The 24,286-nt window shown below is 42.7% G+C and overlaps 1 protein-coding gene across 1 annotated transcript; it reads right to left on the reverse strand.

Moving 5' to 3' along the window:
• Positions 1–464: 464 nt before the first annotated feature.
• YWHAG (tyrosine 3-monooxygenase/tryptophan 5-monooxygenase activation protein gamma) lies at positions 465–24,286 on the reverse strand. The gene is made up of 2 exons (XM_061153469.1): positions 24,000–24,286; positions 465–3,863 (listed from the first exon to the last, which is right to left on the reverse strand). The coding sequence occupies exons 1-2, from the start codon at positions 24,084–24,086 to the stop codon at positions 3,207–3,209; spliced, it is 744 nt and encodes a 247-aa protein (XP_061009452.1). The 5' UTR covers positions 24,087–24,286; the 3' UTR covers positions 465–3,206.

Consider the following 24,286-nt stretch of genomic DNA (forward strand, 5'->3'; position numbering starts at 1 on the left):
ACGTGCCGTGTGACTTGACCAACCACCCAAGACACTATGTGAAGATTTTAAAGTGTAGAAACCCATCTCATGTAAGACATAATGAGATATCCAATGGGCAGCTAACTGAGAAATATCAAGCCAGGCACGTGACCCAGTTTTCATTGAGACCTACAGCCCCCACCCCCAGAGCTTGGAAGTTTAATACTCATTCACCTGAGAATCAAAAGGAGCCATGATTCAAACTTAGGGTTCATTTCCTAAGAGAAACGATGGAGCCCCAAAAGGCACAATCCTTTTTCAAGGTCAGTAAACCCAGGTCTGATTCCCAGACTTGGGCACTTTCCAATACACACCGTTTCGCCCCTCCCCCCATGCAACCGCCTTCTTTGAGTGGTGAAGGGGGGAAAACACCCAGGTCCAATCAAACCTTCGAAAGCAAAGGAAAATTTCAACTCGTGAAATAAAGCTCAGCAGCACTGACATCAGATCTGTAAGTTTATTTGCTCAATGTACGACAGCTACATGACGACTCACATTCATGATATTCCATCACTGAGGAAAACTGCTAAGAATGGTCCGTGTGCGAAAGAATTCCTTAGAGAAACACGGAGTTGGAAAAAAAATAACCACTGATTAGACCTTAGAAATAGTTCACTGCATAACATGACAAAAAGCACAAAGGCTCATTCAGAGAACATATTCGGTGTTCTCCTACACTGTAATAGTTATAATTTCACCATGACAAACACCAGACATTAAGATTAAGCTAACACTGGTGTTTCTTTTGCTCCCCCCCAAAAAAACAAAATGTATAACTGCATGTCACTATAGCAACATCCAAAACAGATCAATTTGTTACGATCACTATTTGGTAGAGCAAACTTTACCCCCAAAAGGAAAAAATTAAATTAAAAAAACTTTAAAAAATTTGAAGACTTAATTTTTTTTTGTCATAGGAATACATAACACCTACAGTATAAGTTAATAAATTTCAAGCTACTGTATAGAAATACAACACTAGCATGCACAATATTGTATCAATAGAGTAATGGAGGAGTAATCATTTCACTGGAGAGACAGTATCATAGGCAAGTGCATTTCTTTAAAAATAAAGAAAAGAAAAGAAACCATTCAAGCTGCTTAAATATCAAGTCTCCCATTCCCTCTTCATTTTTTTTTAAGCCCTCAGATGTGGTTTTTATCTTGCATTATTCTAAAAAGCAGCCAGAGCCAAAGCTGAAATTTAAAAGAAAAATAGGTTTTGTAATTCCAGTAAATCATTTCCAAATGCTACAAGGGAAGGACACAACACTGCTCACTGGACATGAAGATAAAATTAAGGAAAGTCCCACCTACCTCCCCTCCTCCCTGCCCCCAATCTCTCCCCATCCATGGCATTGACCTTAGGCCCCTGCCAGGGCGCAGAGGCTATAAAGCTCTTTTCTCTTAGTTCTTCTGGCAGGCTCGATTAACTGGGACTCGCTCTCAAGCACAGAAGGGGCCTTCTAAGGAAAGTCACGCTGGGCAGACTGTGCCAGGTGACGGGGCATCGTCACTCGTCTATCTTCCCTGTCACCTGGATCCTGGTCACTGTGTGCGTTTCACAACCGGAAGCTCCATTTTGGTTTTAACAAAAGCAACTGTCAGGTTTTCCCTCAATTATGACTCACTCCTCTGCCTGCCTAAATAAAACAAAGAAACAAACAAATCTGGTGTCGTTACCTATCTCGGCAGTTCATGCTATTACTTGTAAAAAAGGCTAAACGCACATGCAACAGGTCGTGTTTTCAGAAAGACTTGGCCAAAATGAGAACAAAGGACCTAAGGCTGATGGAAACAAACTTGTGGAAAGAGCATGGTGGTTTCCCTCAATTCTAAAACGTGCAAAGATGGCACAATCCAATTTCCAACTTCTATATTTTCATTAAAAAGAAAAAAAATATGAAAAAAATTGTGGTCAAATAGGAGTTAAGGGTTTATTATCTGATAATGATGCTATTTTATTTTCCTACAACGATTCTTTGGGGAAGGAGTGTTTTCACGGAGGAAAAACAGACACACGAGGTTCCCAAACCTGGACAGAGTGTTCATGGGGAGAGCTCTTCCTTCAGGACTTTTCTACCAGTAAGCTCCTAGCACCTGAATTTTCACACACTGCACCACGAACTTTCTCACAATGACCACCAGCTCCTACAACCCAACAGCTTTTCCACCCGTCCGTATGCATGCTGTGGGGGCACGAGGTACCATGAGGAAGACCCAAGAGAGGAGCCAGATGGCAGTGCCGCCCGAGGAAGCTGTGGCAACTGAAAAAAACCCAGCACTTCTCGGGAAATATCAGCACAATAAATGACATACAGACCTGAATTTTCTCTAGTTTTGTGGCGTTCAATGTTTCTATTAAAGTGATTAATCGTTTGTTGTGGTGGATTTAAGAAGAAAGGACAAAAATCCCACAGCCACCTGCCAAGCACCTATTAACCAAAACCTAACAAGTAGTTCCGATTCTCCTCAGGCAAGCCTGTTGGCCTAGGAGACAGAGAACAGCAAAACCGACCTGGATAAGGCTGAACAAGGATGTAAGAGCCAAAATAAAGAAAAACACACAATCAATGGCTTGATGTTAACATATGGCTGTAATGTAGAAATACTGTAAACTGCAATTTAGTGTTAATACTGTCAACTAACCTGGAAACTGGCGTGGCCTAAACCATAAACAGACCCTACGTTCTATCAGCTTGGGATTTTAATATTCCACGTCTGCTAAGAGTACACCCTGAAAAACAAAATGCACAGCTAAAACAGATGAGCTAGGAAGTACCCAAAACTTAAAAGACGAGAGCATATGTACATAAAAATCCTTACTGGAACCACAGAACTTATTGAATGAGGGCCATTCCATTTTAAGTTTTCTTCTCATCTTAAAACCCTATTTTCTAGCAATAAGTTAAATTAAAGACAGCTCCACTTGCATTAATCTACAGAACAGTCCATATGCCAGTGTGAGGCTGCTATTCCAAAACCAGCACAGCTAGCCTGACTTTCCACTAGTGGTATTTTGGCAAAAATGTCAAAAGAGGCGATCAAAGACAGGACAGGTCGTGGGTTTCTCCCTAGGAAGGTCATCCCTCCCTTTCCCTCCCCCACCCGACCCCCGACTCATGGGAAAAAAATAAAGACTGCAGTAGTAGCATCAGCGTGCGCTGCCAGTCCACCTGGGGGCCTTAATTGTTGCCTTCACCGCCGTCATCGTCTTGCTGGTCGCTCGTCCAGAGCGTGAGGTTGTCACGGAGCAGCTGCATGATCAGCGTGGAGTCCTTGTAGGAGTCCTCGTTGAGGGTGTCGAGCTCGGCGATGGCGTCGTCGAAGGCGGTCTTGGCCAAGTGGCAGGCTTGCTCCGGGGCGTTCTGGATCTCGTAGTAGAAGACGGAGTAGTTAAGGGCCAGGCCTAATCTAATGGGGTGAGTGGGCTGCATGTGCTCCTTGCTGATCTCGTGGGCTTCGCTGTAGGCCTTCTCGGATGACTCCACGACGGTCGCCCTCTTCTCGCCGGTGGCGACTTCAGCCAGGTAGCGGTAGTAGTCCCCCTTCATCTTCAGGTAAAACACTTTGCTTTCATACTGGGTCTCGCTGCAATTCTTGATCAGGTAGTTATCCAGCAGGCTCAGCACATCCTGACATACAGCCTCCAACTCCTTCTCTATTTTTTCACGGTAAGCACGGACCATCTCTATTTTCTTCTCGTTACCATCGGCAGATGTCTTCTGCTCGATGCTACTGATAACCCTCCAGGAAGAACGGCGTGCACCGACTACATTCTTGTAAGCCACAGAGAGAAGGTTTCTTTCTTCATTGGACAGTGGCTCATTCAGCTCTGTCACCTATTGAAGAGGAAAGAAGAAAGAGCTATTATGGTACAGGTGATGGCAAGTTGGGCTAATCCTATCTTTTATGCTACTAAAACACAAAGAGATGGATCAGCTGATTAAAGTCATCAACACACAGACATTAGGCTGTGTGAGTCCATGGGAGGGAGATGGAGAGGGAATGAGCAGCAAAGAAGGGGAAAAGCCACAGCTGGCTCAATGGTGCACGAAGCCCCTGCTTCCTCCCTAGAGGAGGACACACGTGCTCAGCTGCTTCCGGAAAGAACTCGGCAAGTCTAATGCTTAGATGAAAAGCCAAATTTTGATCTAAATTACAAACGTCAACAGTTCTCTTGAGGAACATTACATACACGCCAATGCCAGGGATTTTAATTAGAGGTGGCTTTTATACCTCATCAGTTTGTTTGTCTGAAACAAAAAACAGAATGACAGCTTCCTCCTACTCTTGCTCTATCTGGCAAACATGAGTCCCATCTCTTTTGGATGAGGGTATCTTGCATAATTGGTGAGAACAGAGTCACCATCAAGTTGACTTTGAGAAACACAAGCTTTCTCTGCTCTTAAGAAGATATAAATTCCAGGCACGGGCCTGACTCTGATCACGGAGATATTAATGCAACTTGGGGGAACACGTGTTTTAGTGTTTGAATACAATTAGCAACAAGATGAAGAGAAGAGCAAAGTACTTCTGAGCTGAGGTGGCCAACAGGAATTAATGCTTCTTTCAACCGAGCATTTCTAAAGGGTCTCCATCGCCCCAAACACTAAGAGCCTTGAGGAAACCAAAGCGACAGCGCATCTATGTTGCATATTTTTATGACTACCAAACAACTGCATGTAATAAAGAAATTAGATCAAATGACTAAAACTACATTTACTTAAGTTATATTACCTGATTTCTGTGATGTCAGAGCCATACACTTTTAGATGTCTTGGCAACCATATGAAACAGAAAAGGATCGGGCTCTTACTGCTCTTACCTCTTTCTTCCCCCTCTTCTGGGGTCACATTTTTACTTGTCTGGTTGACTACCACACCCAAACTGGTACATGCACAGTCACTGGCAGTATCAGAAAGCCCAGACCATGAGCTCTTTCCTCAGATTTTCAACACAGAGGCTGTTTCCCTTCCCTCATCCTCTCAGGTACCTGCACTCTAGTGGTAACCTGTTAATTGCAAGCAACTTCTGCTCTTTGTTCTGCCTCTGCCTAAAGCAATTACCAGTGTTCCTGCCTGGAAAATACTTAACACAAGAACCAGGTTCTATCTTCTGTGAAGTCCTGCCCAGCCCCACTCCTCCCACTCCCAGTTAAACTGGCTACTCTCTGTTCACCGTGCAGATTACAGCATCCATGTAACGTTCTATTACTGCCAGATATGAAAGGCAGTGGGACAGAGTCCACAAAGATATGCTGGGCTGGGATTCCAGGAGACTTGACTGGTGTATGGATCACTTACATGTGGTATACATATTCCTCTTTCATAAAGGAAGGCGTTGAGTGGGAGGCGGTTATGCTTAATGAAACTGGTCATGCGACTGAAATAGTTCCTCTCAGAACTAAGGCTTCCCTGGTGGTTCAGACAGTAGAGAATCTGCCTGCGATGCAGGAGACCCAGGTTCAATCCCAGGATCAGGAAGATCCCCTGGAGATGGAAAAGGCAACCCGCTCTACTCCACTATTCTTGCCTGGGAAATCCCATAGACGGAGGAGCCTGGAGGGCTACCATCCATGGGGTCACAAAGAGCTGGACACAACTGAGCAATTAACACACTCAGAATTAAATCAGAATGTAAACCAGACTTAGGTTTATATGCTTTGCTTACTAATTCTCACAACATCTGGCCAATAATACATACTCAACTACTTCCTAAACTTAAGGTTTTCTTATGTTGCCTTTTTATTATGCATTACTGATTCCCCACTCTACTGTGAGAGTGCAAACAGCAGCTCTAGCAGAGGCGGCTGAGGGGAAACAGATCCACTCTGAGGGACAAGGTTTTGGTACCTAAACAGTTAAAGTGCGGTGTCCTAACCACTAGACCGCCAGGGAATTCCCGTGGGCAATTCCTTTTGAGAACACCCTGAACAATGTCCTTCACTTTAATTCTCCATGTAGGAGGCCTCTACATTTCTTTCATCCCCCAATCTATCTTCCCTTATCAAGTATCTCTTCTCCTTTCCAGGTGATTCTCTAGTCCTTAGCTCCCTTATGTCACTTCCTTTCCATGAACTTTAGTATCACATAGACTGGAAAAACCCCCCAGACTGGCTTTCCAACAGGCTGCGGCCTCTGTAGGCCTGAGCCCTGCACACCATAGGCCACCCACCGATAGTCACTGAATCTGCAGATACTGAAGACTAGCCGCCTCTAGCGTAACCTGAGAACTGTCTCCAATGCAAGCCCCAGTGCCTAAGGCCACTGGGGTCGGGTTCAGGCCTTTCCCCTAAATCATGCTGTCCTTATTTCAAGAGCCAGCAACTATTTAAAGTCCCAGTGACCTCACCAGTTCTCTATACCGTTAAGTCTTGCTGCGGGGCTGCGGAGCCCAAAGCTAGCCATTTGCACTTATGTAACGTTTGTCCAGTTGCCTCAGACAAACTGGAACATGAAGATTATGAAATGCCAACATCACCTTTAGATACAGTAACTCAACCACATTTGGAACATACCCAGATGTGCTCTGCTACTGCAAAAGTAAGTTAGAGGGGAAAACCTTTAACACTTAAAAAAAGTCTGCTCAAAGGCACTAAGATGTCTCTTAAAACCTTAAATCAGGGTTTTTTTTTTTTTTAATCCTTAAGATCAAAATGACTTGTATGAGAGGTTATCTGTGATTTTTATTTAAAATAGAGATCCCAGTCATACTAGTTTCAAAAGTCAAGATAACTTTTAAGATAAAAAAAATTATTCACATAGTGTCCTAAAAAGGTTTAACCAAGACAGAATGAGTTTTCAGTGTGGGAGGGGTGTGAGATGTGTATCATTTGGAAAGGAAGGTAGTGTTTTTCAAACAGTCACTGAGCTGTTTCTAAGAACAGACCATTTGCATATATGGTTCCCCAAACATACTGTCATGGCTACTGGAAAACATGGACAGTTTGTGAATTCTCCAGTTTTACATTTTGTTTAAAATTAAAATTAAGGTTTCTCTTCTCAACTCCTATGATACCAGCTCAAGTTCAAGTTTCTTTTAGTGAGTTAAAGACAGTTTTTAGCAGAAAGGTTAGAAAAATCTGTTATTCACACCAACAGTTTAAGAAACAGAACGCCCCAAATCCCAGCTGCTAAGGCATCAAGACATTAATTAGTATCAACTGTTCTCCCCTAACAGTTTATGAGGGGAGAAACCTTCTCTCCCTAAGATTAGCAACCCTTGAGGTTCTTGGAAAGTTACTAAGATGACTTTCTGACCCCTATGCTCTTGGAGCACCAAGTCATTCACAATTCTTCAACTTATCTATCGAGAACCTTAAACTGTAATGAATGCAACTTGGAATGTTTAAACTCCTTAAGTAATACTTCAATTAAGCTTACTTTACTTAAAATATGAAAAAAAGGATTCCTAGGGCAGCGAAACTATTCTGCACGATTTTAATACTCCAATGGCCAATACAGGTAATCACACACTTGTTAAAAAAAAAAAATGCCCAGACAGTGTTAACACCAAGACTCAGCCTCATGGGAAACCACGCGTCTGGGCAGTAATGATGAGTCGGTGCAGGCCCGCGAGTGGTTAACAGATGCATTCCTCCGGGACGCTGACTGCTGGGGAGGGCTGTGCATGGAGGGAGGGGGCAGGGGGCACATGGGACCACTGTGTCTTCCTGTGTGACCCTAAACTGCTTTAAAAAATAGTCTATTAAAAAATAGATCTATTAAAAAATATATATATATATCTATTAGTAGACATCAGCTATCACATTTGGCCCCCTCAAGCATTTTTGGTCCTCCTGTGTTTGGAGTGCTATCACCTCAAAGGGCCAGGAGGCTACAGAAAGGGTAAATGAACACACTACACCAAAAATAAAGGAAAAACACCAGAAGGTACAAGACGAGCATCAGTGTCCATGTTGTCTATATTCTGTGCACACAGCAAAATAACCCACTGCAAGGAAATGCGACCCTGCTCTGCGTGCATACAGTTAACCATATATTCTAGAGACTATCTGCTGGTTTGGTCGCTAAGTCGTGTCTGACTCTTGCGACCCCATGGACTGTAGCCTGCCAGGCTCCTCTGTCCACGGGATTTTCCAGGCAAGAATACTGGAGTGGATTGCCATTTCCTTCTCCAAGGGATCTTCCTGACCCAGGAATCGAACCCAGGTCTCCTGCATTGCAGGCAGATTCTTTACCGACTGAGCTATGAGGGAAGCCCAGAGACGACCTACTGCATATCAAATTAAAATTTTTGAAAACAATCTGAAGTTCATGTCGTGCATATCCGGACAAGACGCCTTCAACTTGAAGTTCAGTGTGCGCAAAAAAGGAGTTAACACAACAGGCAACAGGCTTGAGATTGCTATCTTTAGAAAGGTCTGCTTGCGAAGCTGACCCTTGGCTAGCATTTGAGAACGAGGATTCTGGAAGGGTTCCCACTACCCCCGATTAAGAATGGCCCATTGGCCCTAAAAAGTTTGTCCAAACAATGTGTTCCTTCCAGAAGTCTTGAATTTGGTATGTGCAAGGCAGAAAGTGCTCTGCGAACACTCCTTAGTAAGACCTCTGGGAACTGAGTTTCTAATGAGCTTCCTTCCCAGTAGACATTTCACACACACAGTCCACCTGAGTCTCCAGGGAGAGAAGACTCTTAGACCTGGCTTACTCTCATCTTCACTCCAAGCACCTTTCTTCCTTTGCTGATTTAGCTTTGCATCCTTCCACTGTAATAAATCAGTCAAGAGTATGGCTCTGGGACTTCCCTTGCAGTCCAGTGGTTAAGAATCTGCCCTGCAATGCAGGTGACTTGGGTTCAAACCCTAGTCAGGGAACTAAGATCCCACATGCTAAGGAGCAACTAAGCCCATTCGCCACAACTAGAGAATCTGTGTGCCACAATTAAAGATCCTGCGTGACCAAAGATCCTGCGTGCTTCAACTAAGACCAAACACAGCCAAATAAATAACTTTTTTTTTTTAAAAGGTAAGGCTCTATATGCTGAGTCCTGGCAAACCACTGAACAGGGAGGGAGCCTCAGGGACGTCAACACCTATTCATTCTGGGAAACTTGATAACATGTCACATAAGGTCTGATGACAAGAAAAATACAGTTAAAGGCCACTGCTTACCAGGTAACTCACCAAGCATTCACCAAGCACCGAGCGTGCGTCACATCACACCTCACTGTGCCAAAGACAGAACATTTGTGAGATGCCCTCAAGGTGCTAGTTCAGGAGGAGGAAACACACATGTATTCACGTTAGATCACCAGTCACAGAGACACTCTCAAGGCAGCCAAACTCTGCCTGAGAAACTCATTCGCTAGGCTTTTAAAAGCCAGCAGCAAGGATCATGGATAAAAATTGTGCTGCAGGGAAACATTCCAGAAAGAGGAACGTCCCAGAAGAGTCAGGGAACTTCCATGGCATATTCAGGGTTGAGCTCAAGGCCTCAGCAATGAGGAGAGCTGCCGGAGAACCTGGGCTTTGCTGAGAGCTGCCAGGTACCACGTTCTCCTCCCAACGACCCTGACGTGGTGCACCGTACACTCGACAGATGTGATGCAGAGCAATGAGCAGACTTTCCCCATAACATCAGTCCACTGACAGACAGCAGGTCCCGAGTCTCTGATGATGTAAACCTTGCAACGTATCAGAGAAAGAACTAGTTTCTCCAACACAGGCAACACCCTGTTTTACTGCACTTCACAGCACTGTGGCTTGTGGAGACTGAAGGTTTGCAGCAGCCCTGTTTTGTCAGACTGATGGCTAACAACTTAACTATAAGGTACTTTTTTAACAAGAACCTACTGTACAGCACAGGGAACTATACTCAATATCTTATAATAACCTGCAATGGAAAAGAACCTAAAAAATAAACATATATATACACACACACATATATATAAACTGAATCATTTTGCTGTACTCTTGAAACTAACACAACACTGTAAATTAACTATACTTCAGTAAAAAAGATGTACTTTAAGACATGCTACTGCTGGAAACTCTCCTGGCGGTTCAGTGGTTAGGACTCCATGCTTTTACTGACAAGGGCCCAGGTTTGATCCAACTAAGATTCCACAATACGCGCACAGTGTGACCAAAGGAAAAAACCTCACCCACTTCCTAAAAGGAATTCAAAACCAATCAATAATAGAAAAATGAGCAAAAGGAATTGAAAAAAAGGAAAAAATAAGATAAATATATATATACAGAACCCAAAGTCTTCATTTTATAAATGCTAAGTTTTCTCCGATCAGACTGGCAAAACTTAAATATCTTGATGACTGACTGTGAAGGCCGACGGCGAGGACACACAGGCACTATCACCATTCACTGCTGGGCGTCGTAAACGTACAAACCTCAGGGAGGGCGATTTGGAACAACCGTCGAAACTAAATACTAAAAGACCTTCTGACTCTGCCATTCCACTTCTAGAAACCAATTCACTGTGTCATTTCTAACAGCTAGACTCTGGAACCACGTAAATGGTGGTCAGCGGGACTCTGGTTTATGAACATCCATACAAGGGAATTCTAGGTAGTCATTTTAAAAGTATTTGTATATTCTCACTGTATCTCTAGAAAGGTTTCTAGATATTTCTCTATCACTGAAAACAGAGTGGCTAAGAGGCAGTCAAGGTTGATGAGGTTGAATTTTTGACCTGATACCAGTAGTTACCTATTCAAACAAAACCTCTCCATAATTTACTCAGTTAATCACATTTACCAAACTTTTTCAAACCAAGTTAAAAAAAAACAAAAACCTTAAAGCCAACAATTTTATATAAGCAAGTTTACTAATGTAATCAACTACTAACTCAAGCCCACATCTGCTGCTTTGCACTCACCACCTCACTTCTAGCAAGAATACCTTTAAAAATAAACTTAGTTGCATAAAAGTCTCTCATTATATCTTTACACAGATCAGGACTGATATATAGTAGTATATATACTACAGATTTTCAGCCCTGTTTCATTGAACTTATCACTAATTTAATTCTAGTATTTTCCCACTTTATTCACTACCTAATCTTATGATTCCCAAATACCACTTATATTTGTGCAAGGATATCTGCTGCAAAAACAGGGACAGTATTATTAATGCTATAATGTGCATCTTCGTTTCGTTCTGAGTTTAATGGAATACTTTCAGGGTTTCATTCTTAAATCCCGACTCTTTAAAAGATATTTAAGAAATACTCATATATTCTGTATTTTTCTAAGTAACTTTTGTAGTATCAGAAATGAGTTCTTTGACCAAAATTGTAATTCCTCTTTGGTCCTCCAAATAACTCTTTATGATTCAGTATTGTTATTTCCATTTTAAAGCATAGAAAATTAAGGTTCAGAGCAAAAGAATGGAACCCAAGTCCCATGGCTTAAAATCTCATATGCTTTCCACTACATGACCAGTTCTTAACCAAGGAGGAGCTTCTTGTAAAATACTCTCCTAGTAGCCCTAACCCTCAAAGACTCAGTACTGCATGGGATCCACACACGTCTTTCTCCAGGTGAAGAACAGCAGGTCAACGTTCCTCAGAATGTTGAGTTACCACATGACTCAGTCATTCTACTCCTAGGGATACACAAAAGAAATGTCCAAGTGTTAACAGTGCCAAGGTAGAAAAAACCCTGCTCCGAGTCATCGATACCCAGACCCAGGTCTCACAGTCTTCTTCACACTACACACTCTTCTGCTCTCGTTTTTCCTACCAAAAAGCACTTCCAGAACTCATTAAGAAAAATTTTCTGTAAGTCATCCTTTAAGTCCTAATTCAAATACTGCACTTACTTCCTAAAGCCTGAAAAATGCACAGGCAGAACCAATTACTGCTTACTGTTAGAAGGTTCACCATGCACTTGTTACACTGCTTATTTCTCGTGCCTCAGGGTGTAACCCTATACCTTTTTTTCCTCCCCAAAAGACTAAAGTCCTTAAGAGCAGGCAGTACCCTGCACTCATCAGTGAATCACCACAGTACCTGGTCACTCCCAGTGTTTGCTAAGTGACAGGAATCTAACAGGACGGATCCAGCCTGGACGGACTGCATAAACGGCCCACAGAACTCCTTCCAACTCTGTGTGTGTGCACGCTTAGTTGCTCAGTCCTGTCCGACTCTTTGTGACCCCATGGACTGCAGCCTGCCAGGCTCCTGTCCATGGGGATTCTCCAGGCAAGAACACTGGAGTGGGTTGCCATGCCCTCCTCCAGGGATCTTCCCACCCCAGGGATGGATCCCAGGGCTGCCACAATGCAGATGGATTCTTTACCATCTGAGCCACCAGGGAAGCCCAACTCTGTGTATAGCCCCCTCCTTTTAAGTATGACTTTGAGGCTCCTTACATCAAGAACAAGAATGTACTTCACCCCTATCATCTGAACTTAATTGTGCGACTTGGTCAGTGGAGCATTAGCAAGTATGAGGCAAACAAAGGCCTAAAAAGTGCTTGTGAATCGGGGCTCGCTGCTGGGAACCAGGCCAAGGAAGCCTGGTTAACCTGGAGACGAGAGACCATGTGAAGAGGCCTCAGCCTCTCCTTAGTTCCTGTGGCCCTGCAGGAGCCCCCAACAGACCCCAACTACCTGGCCAGTCCACAGAACTGAGACAAATAAGAAACATCTGTTTCAGGTAGTGTGATCCAAACAAAAACTTAACTAACTAATATTAAGCTGGCTATTGTTAGATGCCACCGGCACCAGATACGAGAACAGTTGAATTTTAGGGTCAAGGTACAGGACTTGAAGCAAAAACAAGGCCACTTCATTAGCCCAGATTCCACCCATGCTCCAGTCTGATCTCACTTTTCAACAACTGGGACATAAGCCAAAGCTCCGCAGCACGCCATTTAACCCCACACGTCAGGAAACAGATATGCTATGCTCCAGCACACCCTTGGCTAGCAGTCAAATAACCCTATTCTAAAAATTAGCTCAATCAAAATTAGCTTAACAGGTTTTTATATATACAAGCCCATACTGACTCCCTCACAATCATCTCCTCTTTCATGCCTTTTCTTTGCTTCTCAGATTTCTCCTGGAATCAATGTCATGTTCCCTTTCTTTAGGATTGTTGACTTGTGTCCAGACCTCTGGCCGACTTCCTTATCAAGGCTATTCCTTCATATTAATTATAAACAACAGTTTGCTTTGATCTAATCAATTCTGACAACTTATCCTCAAACCACACCTTTGACCTCATTCACAACCATTCATTTTTAAAACTGTTTTATATTGGATTAAAGTTAATTTACTAAGGTGTGTTATTTGCAGGTACACAGTGAAGGGATCCAGTTGTACACATACACATATCCATCCTTTTCAGACTCTTTTCCCATAGAGGTTATTACAGAATACGCAGTTCCCTGTGCTACAGGCTAGGTCCTTGTCGGTTATCTATTTTATACGTAGTAGTGTGTATATGTTAACCCCAAACTCCTAAGTTACCCACCCCCCGACAACCATCACCTTTGAAATCAAACTCCTGGGAGTCCCCTGGCTGTCCAGTGGTTAGGAATCCCTGGTCAGGGAACTGAGATCCTGCAAGCCATGTGGCACAGCCAAAAATAAATAAGAAAATCAAACTCCTATCCTATCCTCCAATATTACCAGGCCTCACTCCCACCGACTAGATTTGCTCTTGAACACTCTCCTTTTTCTTTCAGCCCCTTCCCTTTAGGCTTTATTTCTTCCTAGTAAGGCAGATCCATCAAATCAAATTATTTCTGCATGAATATCAACCTTCCTGTCCTGCTGCTGCACCATCCCTAAATCCTCAATCAATACAACCACGCAGCCTGCTTTCTACTTTTACACCCAAAACAGAGGGGAGAGGAGAGGATGGAGAGAGACCAACGAAAAAAGCCAGATTGTAGTCACTACGAATTAAGGCTTTTTTTAAAACCTCAAGCTGGGCCCCTTTCCTGTACTTTCCCATTAATATGTAGTCCAAGTTCAGGTTTACAATAAGTAAATGATCCCTTTTAATTACATCTCCTGCTTCCTGCAACATCAAGTTTCTGAAAACAAGTCTAACTTGTTACCATTTCTCCACCTTTCATTCACTCCTCAGCCCATTATTACTGTTACAACTGTCTTCCGACTTCCGACTTCACACATCCCATGTTCTCCTCTTAAGTTCATCTTAGATCTTGCTCCAGGCACTACAGAAGAGTGATTCCCTAGGGTTCACATTTTGACTCTGACTCTCCATTCTGTCTGGATGACCGTATCGTGCCTGGTTTTCACTAGCATGGATTTATAGGAGATTCCCACTAGAATGTCAGTTCTATGAGGGCAGGTCCAAGACTAGTCTGGTCATTAGTGGTTCCTAAGTATTTGCTTCCTTAATGAAGGAGTAATAAGTAAATCTGGGCACTTAACCTGCGCCGTGCACTCTTCTAAGGGCTTTTCCTGAGTTAACGTGTAGCCGTGATGTCTCTACTGACCGCCATTTAAATGTTTCCTCAAATACAGCACGATAGCAACTGACTTCATCTTCTCCATCACGTCTCCTTCCTCCTCCTCCTCTCTCCAGCCATCAGATTCTCTCTCCGATCTGCCCTCACTGTCCTTGTCCTGGTCCTCATCCTTTTAGACTAGACCCTGCAATATTTATCAGTCTTGGCCCACTCTCCTCCTATTCAATTTCCACACTGCTGCCACGGCTCTCAACAAACCAAAAATGGGATGAGGATCCCTTCCTGCCGAAAATCCTTCAATGATTGTCCACAGCCTAAGAAAAATCCAAACTCTGTAAGGCCCTTCGTGAACCAGCCCCTCTCTGGACTCATTTCCTAACATTCTCTCAGGGCAACCAAGAGTGAGGGCGTCAATCATGCAGCAGATTCAGCTGTCTGTACATTCTGAACCTGAGCAACGCCATGCCCTCTGCCTGGACACTCCTGCCTCCAATCTTCTCCCCTCCACACCCCCACCACGCCCATACCCACACCCCTACCTCTGCTATCCTTTCCAAGAAACCTCCCCTGACACCCAGGGTGACTTCAGTTGTCCTCCGACTCGACAGCTCTGGGCTGTCCTTCTCTTCCTGGGTGTTGAATATTCCCACCCACAGATGTTCAATAATCCCCCCTCACAGCTGTCTCTCCCCTGGGTGATTTCTGGATCAGTCCCTTTCACTTCTCCCACTGTCTAGAGCATCTACAAAACATTCAAGTTAAAATTATTTTCTTCCTTTGATCTTCACTTAAATCCCCTCAAAATATGGTTTCCAAAAAAAAAAAAACCCAACATGTTTCCACACTCCTGCTTGTGAATTCCACACAAGACAGTATTACTTTTGATGAACAAAAAAGTCACAACTTCCTCCCATTTCTTTCAAGTGAGGGATACTCTTCCATTCAGCCTAAGTGGCATCTTTTCCTTCTGGTCAATATCTGTAAGACTCCAATGGCAAAACCATGGTACTTATCTCCTTATGCTAAAAATTACAAGTTCTCCTTTGGTAAATGATACTTAAAACATACCCAGATCATGGGACCAACTATTTTCTAAAAGAAACCAAGTTACACTCATATGCAGTCTTAGGGCTCACATTTGTTAACGATAAATACATTCACATTTACCTTAGGGCTGTCCTAAAGAAGTTTGTTCTGTATTTAAAATCTAGACTAAGCAACAACCCTCTCAGGGACAACTAAACGGAAAAGCATTAAATATACAGCAGTTTGAAAGAATTCCAAAGCTTCTGCAAACAATGGAACATTGACTAAAAGTTAATGAAATCAGGTCATTGAGACAACAGCTAAAAGATCAGCGGTACCCATGTATACACCTTACCTATGACTCCTTTTTGAAAACTAAAAAACGTTTTAAAGAGGCTGAGATTCAGAGAAAAAAAAGACATTAAACTCAAGCCTTAAGCAAATTAAACATTTCCACCTATAAAATGGGAGCATCACTTTTATAGAACTGTTGTGAAATTAAATGGGGAAAAATACAGCCCAAGTGACAGTAAATGTTCAATTATATTGGAATATTTTTATCTAACTGTGTAACTTAAAATATTTTTGTCTTCTCAAAAAGGCCATAGTCAGTGTATAGCACTACAGAACAGATGTGAAAAAAGTCATACCAAAAGTACACTAGGTTTTCCACTGTGGACCAGATGCTTAGTTTAACACATCAACATTTCAGGGTAGTGCTATGCCGTAACAAATTATAGTACTGATGTGATTTTCACAACAGGTCTAAACACTTGCTAAAAAACTGGTCTTAATCAGCCTTTATTAAAAAGTTTATTATGTGTATATACAGCCAGCCAGATTAGGAAGAGAAAAACATGACCAAAATGCAAGAATACCATAAATCCAAAGTAAGGAGTGATAGTATGTTTTATGGAATCTATGTGCTAAACATAATTCTAAGGAATACCAGCAGAAACGTATTTTATGCAAGTTTTAAACTTCAATCCGCTACTATAGCTGCTTGAAGTTTTTACCATCTTGTTTTTCCTTCCTCAATAAATGAGTCTAGTTCCAAAAATCTAGCCTTTTTCTCCACGACTTTCAAATGGTAAAAAAATAAAAAGGCAGTACACTCACCCATTATTACTGATGTCATTAAATTGATCAACTCCATACTTCTGAGCACGGATTCAAACTCAGGATGGCTGGGCCCAGACAGCTAATGTATGTCCTATCTACTTTTACCTACTCACACATACAACCAGTAGTATGCTGACTTTAAGGCAAAAGTAATTTTTTTTAAATGCTTGGCAAGCAACGAGATGGAACAAAAAGCAAAACTTGTTTACCCACATTGTTCTCAACAAATCAACTGGGTTTTAGCGCTCCTATCAAATTGGTGGGGCTATCGAATTGGTGGCTCAGTAAACAACCCGCCTGCTAATAAAGCAGGAAATGTAGGGTTTGATCCCTGGGTAGGGAAGATCCCCTGGAGGAGGGCATGGCAACCCACTCCAGTATTCTTGCCTGGGAAATCCCATGGACAGAGGACCCTGGCGGGCTACGGTGCAGGGGGTTGCCAAAGAGTTGGACACAACTTAGGGGCTAAACAACAATAGAGTTGGTGATAATGGTCAGAACTGAGAAAAGGTATATGCCTCTCTTGTCCCCTTCCCAAAAAAGGCAATCGAAAAGAAGTCCTGTAATGAGAGAAGCCTTCTGTAAACCCACAGCCACAGCATCCTCCTTCCTCCACCCACTCAAGACCCATCGAGCCTTTTCTTCCTCCTCCTGAGCAAAGCCTGATGGGAAGCAGTGCTTTGGATGTCAACCGAAGAGAAACACTCCTCTGAAAATCAAGGAAAAACTTCATCTGCCATCTGGATTAAATGCTTTAAGCAAGAAACTACACTCTTTGAGGTTGCCAAAGTTGAATGTAAAGCGATCTTGCCGGTAACTGGAACATTTGCGGGAAATAAGGGGTAATTTTAGGTCAATAAAAAGCCATCATGCAAGATGGTAAATACCAAGGGAACCAGAAAGTAGTGAAGTATACAGATGGATGATTGGCCAATATGCTGACAAATGGTGAAATTGGTTATATGGGGTTATATCATGCTATTATCTTTATTTTGCATATAAAGTCCCCATATTATTTTTATTTTTTCAACTTCTTTTTTAAAGGCACTCATTCCATCCATCCTCACGAAAGCAGAAAAAGGGAGGCTTGCAGCACATAAGCTAGCAGTTAAGTTTCCCATTTCAACTTTATTTTTCTTTTTGGAGCCAAAAGGGCAACAGAATATCCTTGACCTTTGAACCATGTGTATGTAATATCTAGCTCAACAATTACATCTTCCAAAACTTTTGAGATAAATACCAGTACTGGTGACGGTTTCAAGTTCCTTAAAAATTCTCAGCTGTTCTTGCAACAATTCCACTTTTGGGTCTCTGTCCTAATATGCAATCTGTGTTGAAAGCTTTAGCCACAAAGATACTCATGGCAATATCTCTAAATTTAGAAACAGCCTAAATGCTAAACAAAAAAATACTTAAAATTATGACACATCCACAGGTTTGTTCAGCTATTAAAAATACTGATTAACAGAAGAAAATACCTTGAAACGTCAAGGGAAAAATGAAAGGTACAAAACCCTGTAGAAAGACAGCATGGGAATATCCCTGGCATATGGATTATGGTGATACTTGTCATTCTCTCCCAAATTTTCTAGTATCCTAAAGGCCAGACATTTTGTCATTAGTTGTCAGTTTCAATGATGACAGCCTTCCAACAACCAGACTCCCTCAGAAGATCACAGCATCCCCAAATTCAAGCTGGACATACTCATCCAGCTTTCCTTGTCTCAGAATGCTATTCTGCTGTTCTTATCCCATCCTGGTTAATGCTCCTGGTCCTTGTGGATTGGGTCATTTCCAACCTACTTAAAAAAATAAAATAAAAAATCCAGGGTCTGAAAGTCTGTTTTTATTACACAGATGTAGTGAGACAGTCCAGAGATGAGTCACACGTGAAGCGCAGAGTATGATTTGAAAAGAACATCTATCCGTGGCTTTAGCCATGCCAGACAGGCCCTCAGGTAAGAATGAATGTCCTGGCGGGAGTGTGGGATTGGCTTGCAGGTTTCCATGCCGGGCCTCTGCTGCGAAGACATACTCGTTGGCTACTTCACGTTAGACCCGCACAAAAGGAGCACTGTGCTAAACAGAATGGCACTGGATTGCAACCACCAGTCGAAAAATTTTAAGCTGATTTTGACATCCTTTAAGTACCGGCGCTCACAGGCAACTTTTCCCCTAGATCTTGGTTAACTGAACATGGCAGCTTAAGTGTCGTATTAATAACTCCTTTCAGAAAGCTCAAGAGGTTTGAAATGATCTCTCTTCAAAACAAACCTGTGTTTTTCAAAGCGTTCCTCCTGTCACCTCTTAGCCTTCTCTCACGTCTCACACCGCCACAGCTGCTCTTCACACTCGGCAGTGGGGAGGGGGGAAGAGGGATTCCTCCCGCACCACCGTCATTGATGTTCAGCTGCCCACTGCCGTCACTGTCAGAGTCCCAGCCCTGGTACCCCTCTGCTAGTAACGGAATTTTTAAGAGGGAAAAGCTGACACTACACCTGGATCCTGCTCACCAAGTTTGGCTTTACACCTCTCCAAAAATAAGACTGCTACAAAGATTAAGACCAGTGAGTCTACTTGGATTTTTTTTTTTTATATCTTGTATGTAAGAACACTCTCATTTCTATCTACCAATTCACAACCCAACTAAAGCTATGCACCCCACTAACAGTGTTCAACCTAGGTAAAGGAACAATCTACCTCTTAGGACACTCTTCCAAGTAATATGCTGACAAAAATTTGGTTTAGACTTATTCAGTTCTTTCAAAAGAGAGGGAGAGAAAAAAAAAAAGACTAGTCTTAAAAGATTTACAGATTTTTGTTTCTGCAAAATCACGGAACCAATCCAATGTAACCACTTATTTAAAATTAAAGCTCTCCTTTGGGAATTTTTGTTGATTGCTCTTCCTGTAACTATTTTTCCCCCTAAATTAGTAAGATCAAAATTTCAAGGATCTCTGCAAGTGCCAATCTAAAGTAAGATAACAGGGTTTGGTACTAAACCAAAACTAATACCTAAAAGGGAATTTGGGGAAGAAAAATGGTTATAAGCAGAAAGACCATAAGGCAGCTCATGTTGGTATACCGATTTTATAACCTAGAAAGACAATATGGGTGCCCCATAATCACAGTTGTTGAGTCTAACAAAAAGAGCTTAGAAAATAAGACAAAAGAGAAGAGAATGGCTTATATATGACTTTTTTCTCTATTAAACGTATATAGGGCCTTCGCCCACTTTTCTTCCTCATCTCATGGAATCTGGGAGGAACACAGAAATAATCAGGTGCCCTGCCAGATAAAAGGGTTAGGGCTGATCATATCAGAGGCAAAAACATTGTTCCTGGCTGCCTCAGAAGCACCAAAACAGTGTATTGTATTTATGGGAAGCCCATGCGTGAACAGCTCCTGACTCTCAGCACTACAGGAACCGCCACCACACAGCAGGGCAAGCGTGTCTAACAAAGTCAGTCAGTCTTGGGGTGGAAAATGAGTGATCATAAGAACACCAGCATAACTCCTATCATCTCCAAAGAGTTAATAATAGTTTGCTCTGATTTCAGGTAATCTATTCTTCTTTGGGTGAGCATCACACAGTTTTTAAGCCCTGGAACTTTTAAAATGGAAATACAAACCAAGCCAAAAGAAGTCCCCCCCTTCTTTTTTTTTCAATTTATGCTGAGAAGGTTCAGATGTTAGAAAACAAAGACAAAGGGATACTGATTACCACTGGCTGTGAGCACTTCATTACTGACACATTCCTGAATCAGTAATCATGTGCTGAAATCCAGCCAGCTATAGCCAACCATGGTCACTTCTTAAAAATATCATTTTTCCCTTTTCTAGAGTGCTACTGAATAGTACACTTGAAAATGGTTAGTTTATGCTGTGACTGTTACCTCAACAAAAAAGACTCAAATCATTTCCTCCACTCTTTTTAATAATTTAATTAGAGTTTGGTTTAATAAATAAATAAGGCTTCCTCCAAGTACCAGAGAATGAAATCCTCCCAGGGTCTGTAGTTATTTAATCTAATGAACTGGAATGAAGATGCACATTCAGCAACATCTATCATCTCGATAAGAATTAAAAAAAAAAAAAAAAACAACCATATGAAATTGTTTAAATAATTATAAAAGGCACTTAGTAGTCATTTCAGTTATCGGGAAGGTGAACATAAAAAGCCAACTGTTATCTGTATTCTTCCACTCCAAAGAGAACAATTGAAGCCACATGACTTCGATTATAATAATGGCTGGCAGAACTCCACAAAGAGTCTACAGAGGTGTCATTACTCCATTAGTGATAATGGCTATTGATCTAGCCTCCTGTAAGAGCTAGCAGAAAAAACAGAATATTTAACATAGTTTAAAAAAAATGTTTTTTAAAAGTATATTAAAAAAAAAAAGTATATAGATTCTGCTAGGAAGTCATTTTTACATAATTAGGATAGACTTTTGCCACTAATGCCCCCCTGCCGCCAACACACCCGAGTAGTAATGTTTATCCCAGTTACTTCAACATTAGTTGCCTAGAACCTTTTCTCCCCACCCCCTCCAAAGGCAAATACCAGTAGCCTACTTAGAATATTAACTTCTCAAGAGGCTGTTAAAATCCAAAGGAGAAGTCAATATTGTCTAACAAGTAGGAAATATCTAGGTGTTCACTTCTTTTTACATACAAGTTTACACATTTGTCTTAAAAGACTAAACTTCCTTCTTTCCTCTTTTTCAAGATACTCATGTATTATTTCTATCTTGGTCGCACACCTATAACTATCACAGGCCCTGTTAATTACTAGGGTACCTTCACTAGATAGGAATAAATTTCACCACACTAGCATCTGGATGAGTTCAACCTCAGGAAAGAACTCACTTAAGTGGCAGGACTGAGTATTTTCTTTTTATCTTCCTGTATTTTCCAAATTCTGTGGTGACTTATATAAACAAAGAAACAAGCCTTATAGTTACCTTTTTAAAGCATCTACATTTTTTATTTAATCGTCCAACTTTTTCCAAGTAGGTGTTGACCCATTTTACAGATGAGAAAAGGAAGGTCAGACGTAAAACCAATTTCTCAAAATCACTAGTGAACAGGTTTGTTTTGAAAAAGGTCTGCTTTATTTTATAAAACTGTTTTCTTTCCTCCATATACCATTAAGGAGCATAAGCACAGCGAGTTTTCCAGATCTCAAGCTGAAGTGTTCTGTACCGGATTCTCATTCCCTAACGTTCACTGAAAATGCCCCAGTAGGAAGTCATAATCTTTTTTAAGGTTTCTATTAAAACCTGCCAAGTTAATAATTTACAATAAACCCACATATACCCCTACACTATGAGCATAAAACATATTGTTTTTAAAATTTCCATCTCTAGTCCTTCAATGCCCAAGGTTATTACTGAGATGAATGTTTAAAAACATGACTGTATCTTAAAACTTTCCAGAAAACTGGAAATAGGAAAGGTGAACGGGCATATCCAGAGATCCCTGGTGTGCCTGTGCCAGGATAAAGGACATTCTTCTTTGGGGGACCGATTCTCATCTGGTGGAAGAGGAAGAGCTCAATTCCACCTGGCTTATCTGCTAATTTCTGCATTACCCTGGACAAATGCCATTTGCATACTCCCTACCAGCCCTGAGGTGCATTGCAGCCTCTGTGTCATTGTGTGTGACATCACTGGGTTGCTATGGATATAGGTGCGAGGTCACTCGCTTTCCTGTGAAACTAGAAATATGGAAAAATTAGAAGAGTCTAAATAACGTGAACTAAAGATACTGATATCCATTGAAGTGCAACTTGTCATTTGCGCCTTATAAAAACAGCGAGTGTGACAATATATTAATACAGCAATGCTCCCAATTTCAGAACCAATCCTCTTTCTTAATTAGATAAAAATCTTCTTAGCTAATGTAGCCGGTTTAAATGTAAAGGCATCAGCCTTGTCATCTCCTGTGAACCAGTAAAGTTATTCGAGAATTAATTAATCTGTAATGCCTGTACCGCTTCATTAAAGAGGTTTCATGTGCAAGGTACACTCCTGTATCCGCTGCACACTGGAGATGCATTTTAAAACCTTTGTTACATAAGGCAGGAAGTCAGATATTAAAATAGTGAGAGACTGAAATCATTAGATAATTTTCTGTGTTTCATTTACTAATGCTCAATACGTCCCCCTCCTCTAATATCAAACTGGTTGACCGCCCATCAGATAAATGTAGCATTACTGACAAAATGGTGCAATACAGGCAGGAATCTGCAAAATGCGACAACCGGAGATCAGTATTCTTTTCATCAGCATTGAGGATGCGCTAGCTTTTTTTTTTTTTAAGCTTCAGATGTGTCTAACAAAACAAATTAATAAAAAAAAAGACTTTTTCCCCTTTAAAATAACTCCTCCCCAGCCCCCACCCAGTCTAGGCTCTCTGCAATATGACAAATGCAGAATCTTCTGGAATGACTTGATACTGCCTCCCACCACCGCTTTGTTTGCAATATCAGATTAGAGAGAATATTTTTTTTCAACTTAAAGGAATTTCAACAGATGTGTGCCTGTATTTAAAAAAGAAACAGCATATGTCACAAATTGAACCAGACGGCTAAATTCACAACCTTTATTTTAGAGACAATACCTACCCTTTCAATACGAGCACAGTAAGAAAAAAATGGAGATGACATATTGAGAACAATCAATGAAAACGGTAGCGAGACAAACGTGCCCCCCTTCCTAAAGGCAAGAAGACGGTTTGCTTTGGGGAATGGTGAGAGGGGAGCCTTTTGTTAAGAAAAACGTGAGCAAGGTTTCGATTTTGCACCATTGAGCCCAGGTTTTCAGGAGAACCTTCATTTTTTCTCGAAGAGGCTCTAAAGGATCTGTCTGCAGAAGGCAGTGAGAACATTTGGGGAGTGGGGTGGGGGGGCGGGGGGAGTATTAGAAAGCCCGGAGACCTGCTAAGTGAATGGGAAAGGCGCCGCCCAGACACCAGGGAGAAAAGAGGAACCGCATCCATGCGGTCCCCCGCCCCCACACGCCCAGGCTGTGGGAGGAGGGGGAAGTGGGGCACAAAGGATGCGCACGGCCCCCCGCTCAGGTCCCCCAGCCGACCCGGAGGCGCGGCGGCCGGAGACCCCGCTCCCGAGACCAGCCCCGAAAAGACCCCGCCCCAGCCCCGGCGCGCGGGGAGGGCCGAGGCGGCCGCACCGCCGGCCCTAGGGGACGCTCGGGGAGAGGCCGCGTCACACACCTGGTCCTCAGCGCTCTCGGGACCCTCCCCAGCCCCCTCAGGGGCTTCCAGACCTGCTGTTGCCGACGGGAAACTAGTCCCCGGGCCGCGCCCGCGAAGGCCCGCGTCCGCGAAGGGGCTGGGAAGAGGCGGGGGGGGAGGGGAGGGGAGGGAAAACTCACGTTCTTCATGGCCGCGGCCATGTCGTCGTAGCGCTCCGCCTGCTCCGCCAGCCGGGCTTTCTGCACCAGTTGCTCGCGGTCCACCATCTTCACGGGCTGGGTCGGGCCGGACGAGGATGATCCGGGGCGGCCTAGAGGGCTCGGAGGGCGGCTGCGGCGCGGCTGGAGCCCGTGTGCCGGAGGGACCGACCCACACGAGACGCGAGCGGCTACAGGCGACGGGCGCTGAGGCTGCGACTCGAGCTGCGACCGCGGGACCGGGCGCGAGGCGGCTGCGGCGGCTGTGC

This window comes from Dama dama, chromosome 10, assembly GCF_033118175.1.
Source record: "Dama dama isolate Ldn47 chromosome 10, ASM3311817v1, whole genome shotgun sequence".
In the NCBI taxonomy this organism is placed as follows: Eukaryota; Metazoa; Chordata; class Mammalia; order Artiodactyla; family Cervidae; genus Dama; species Dama dama.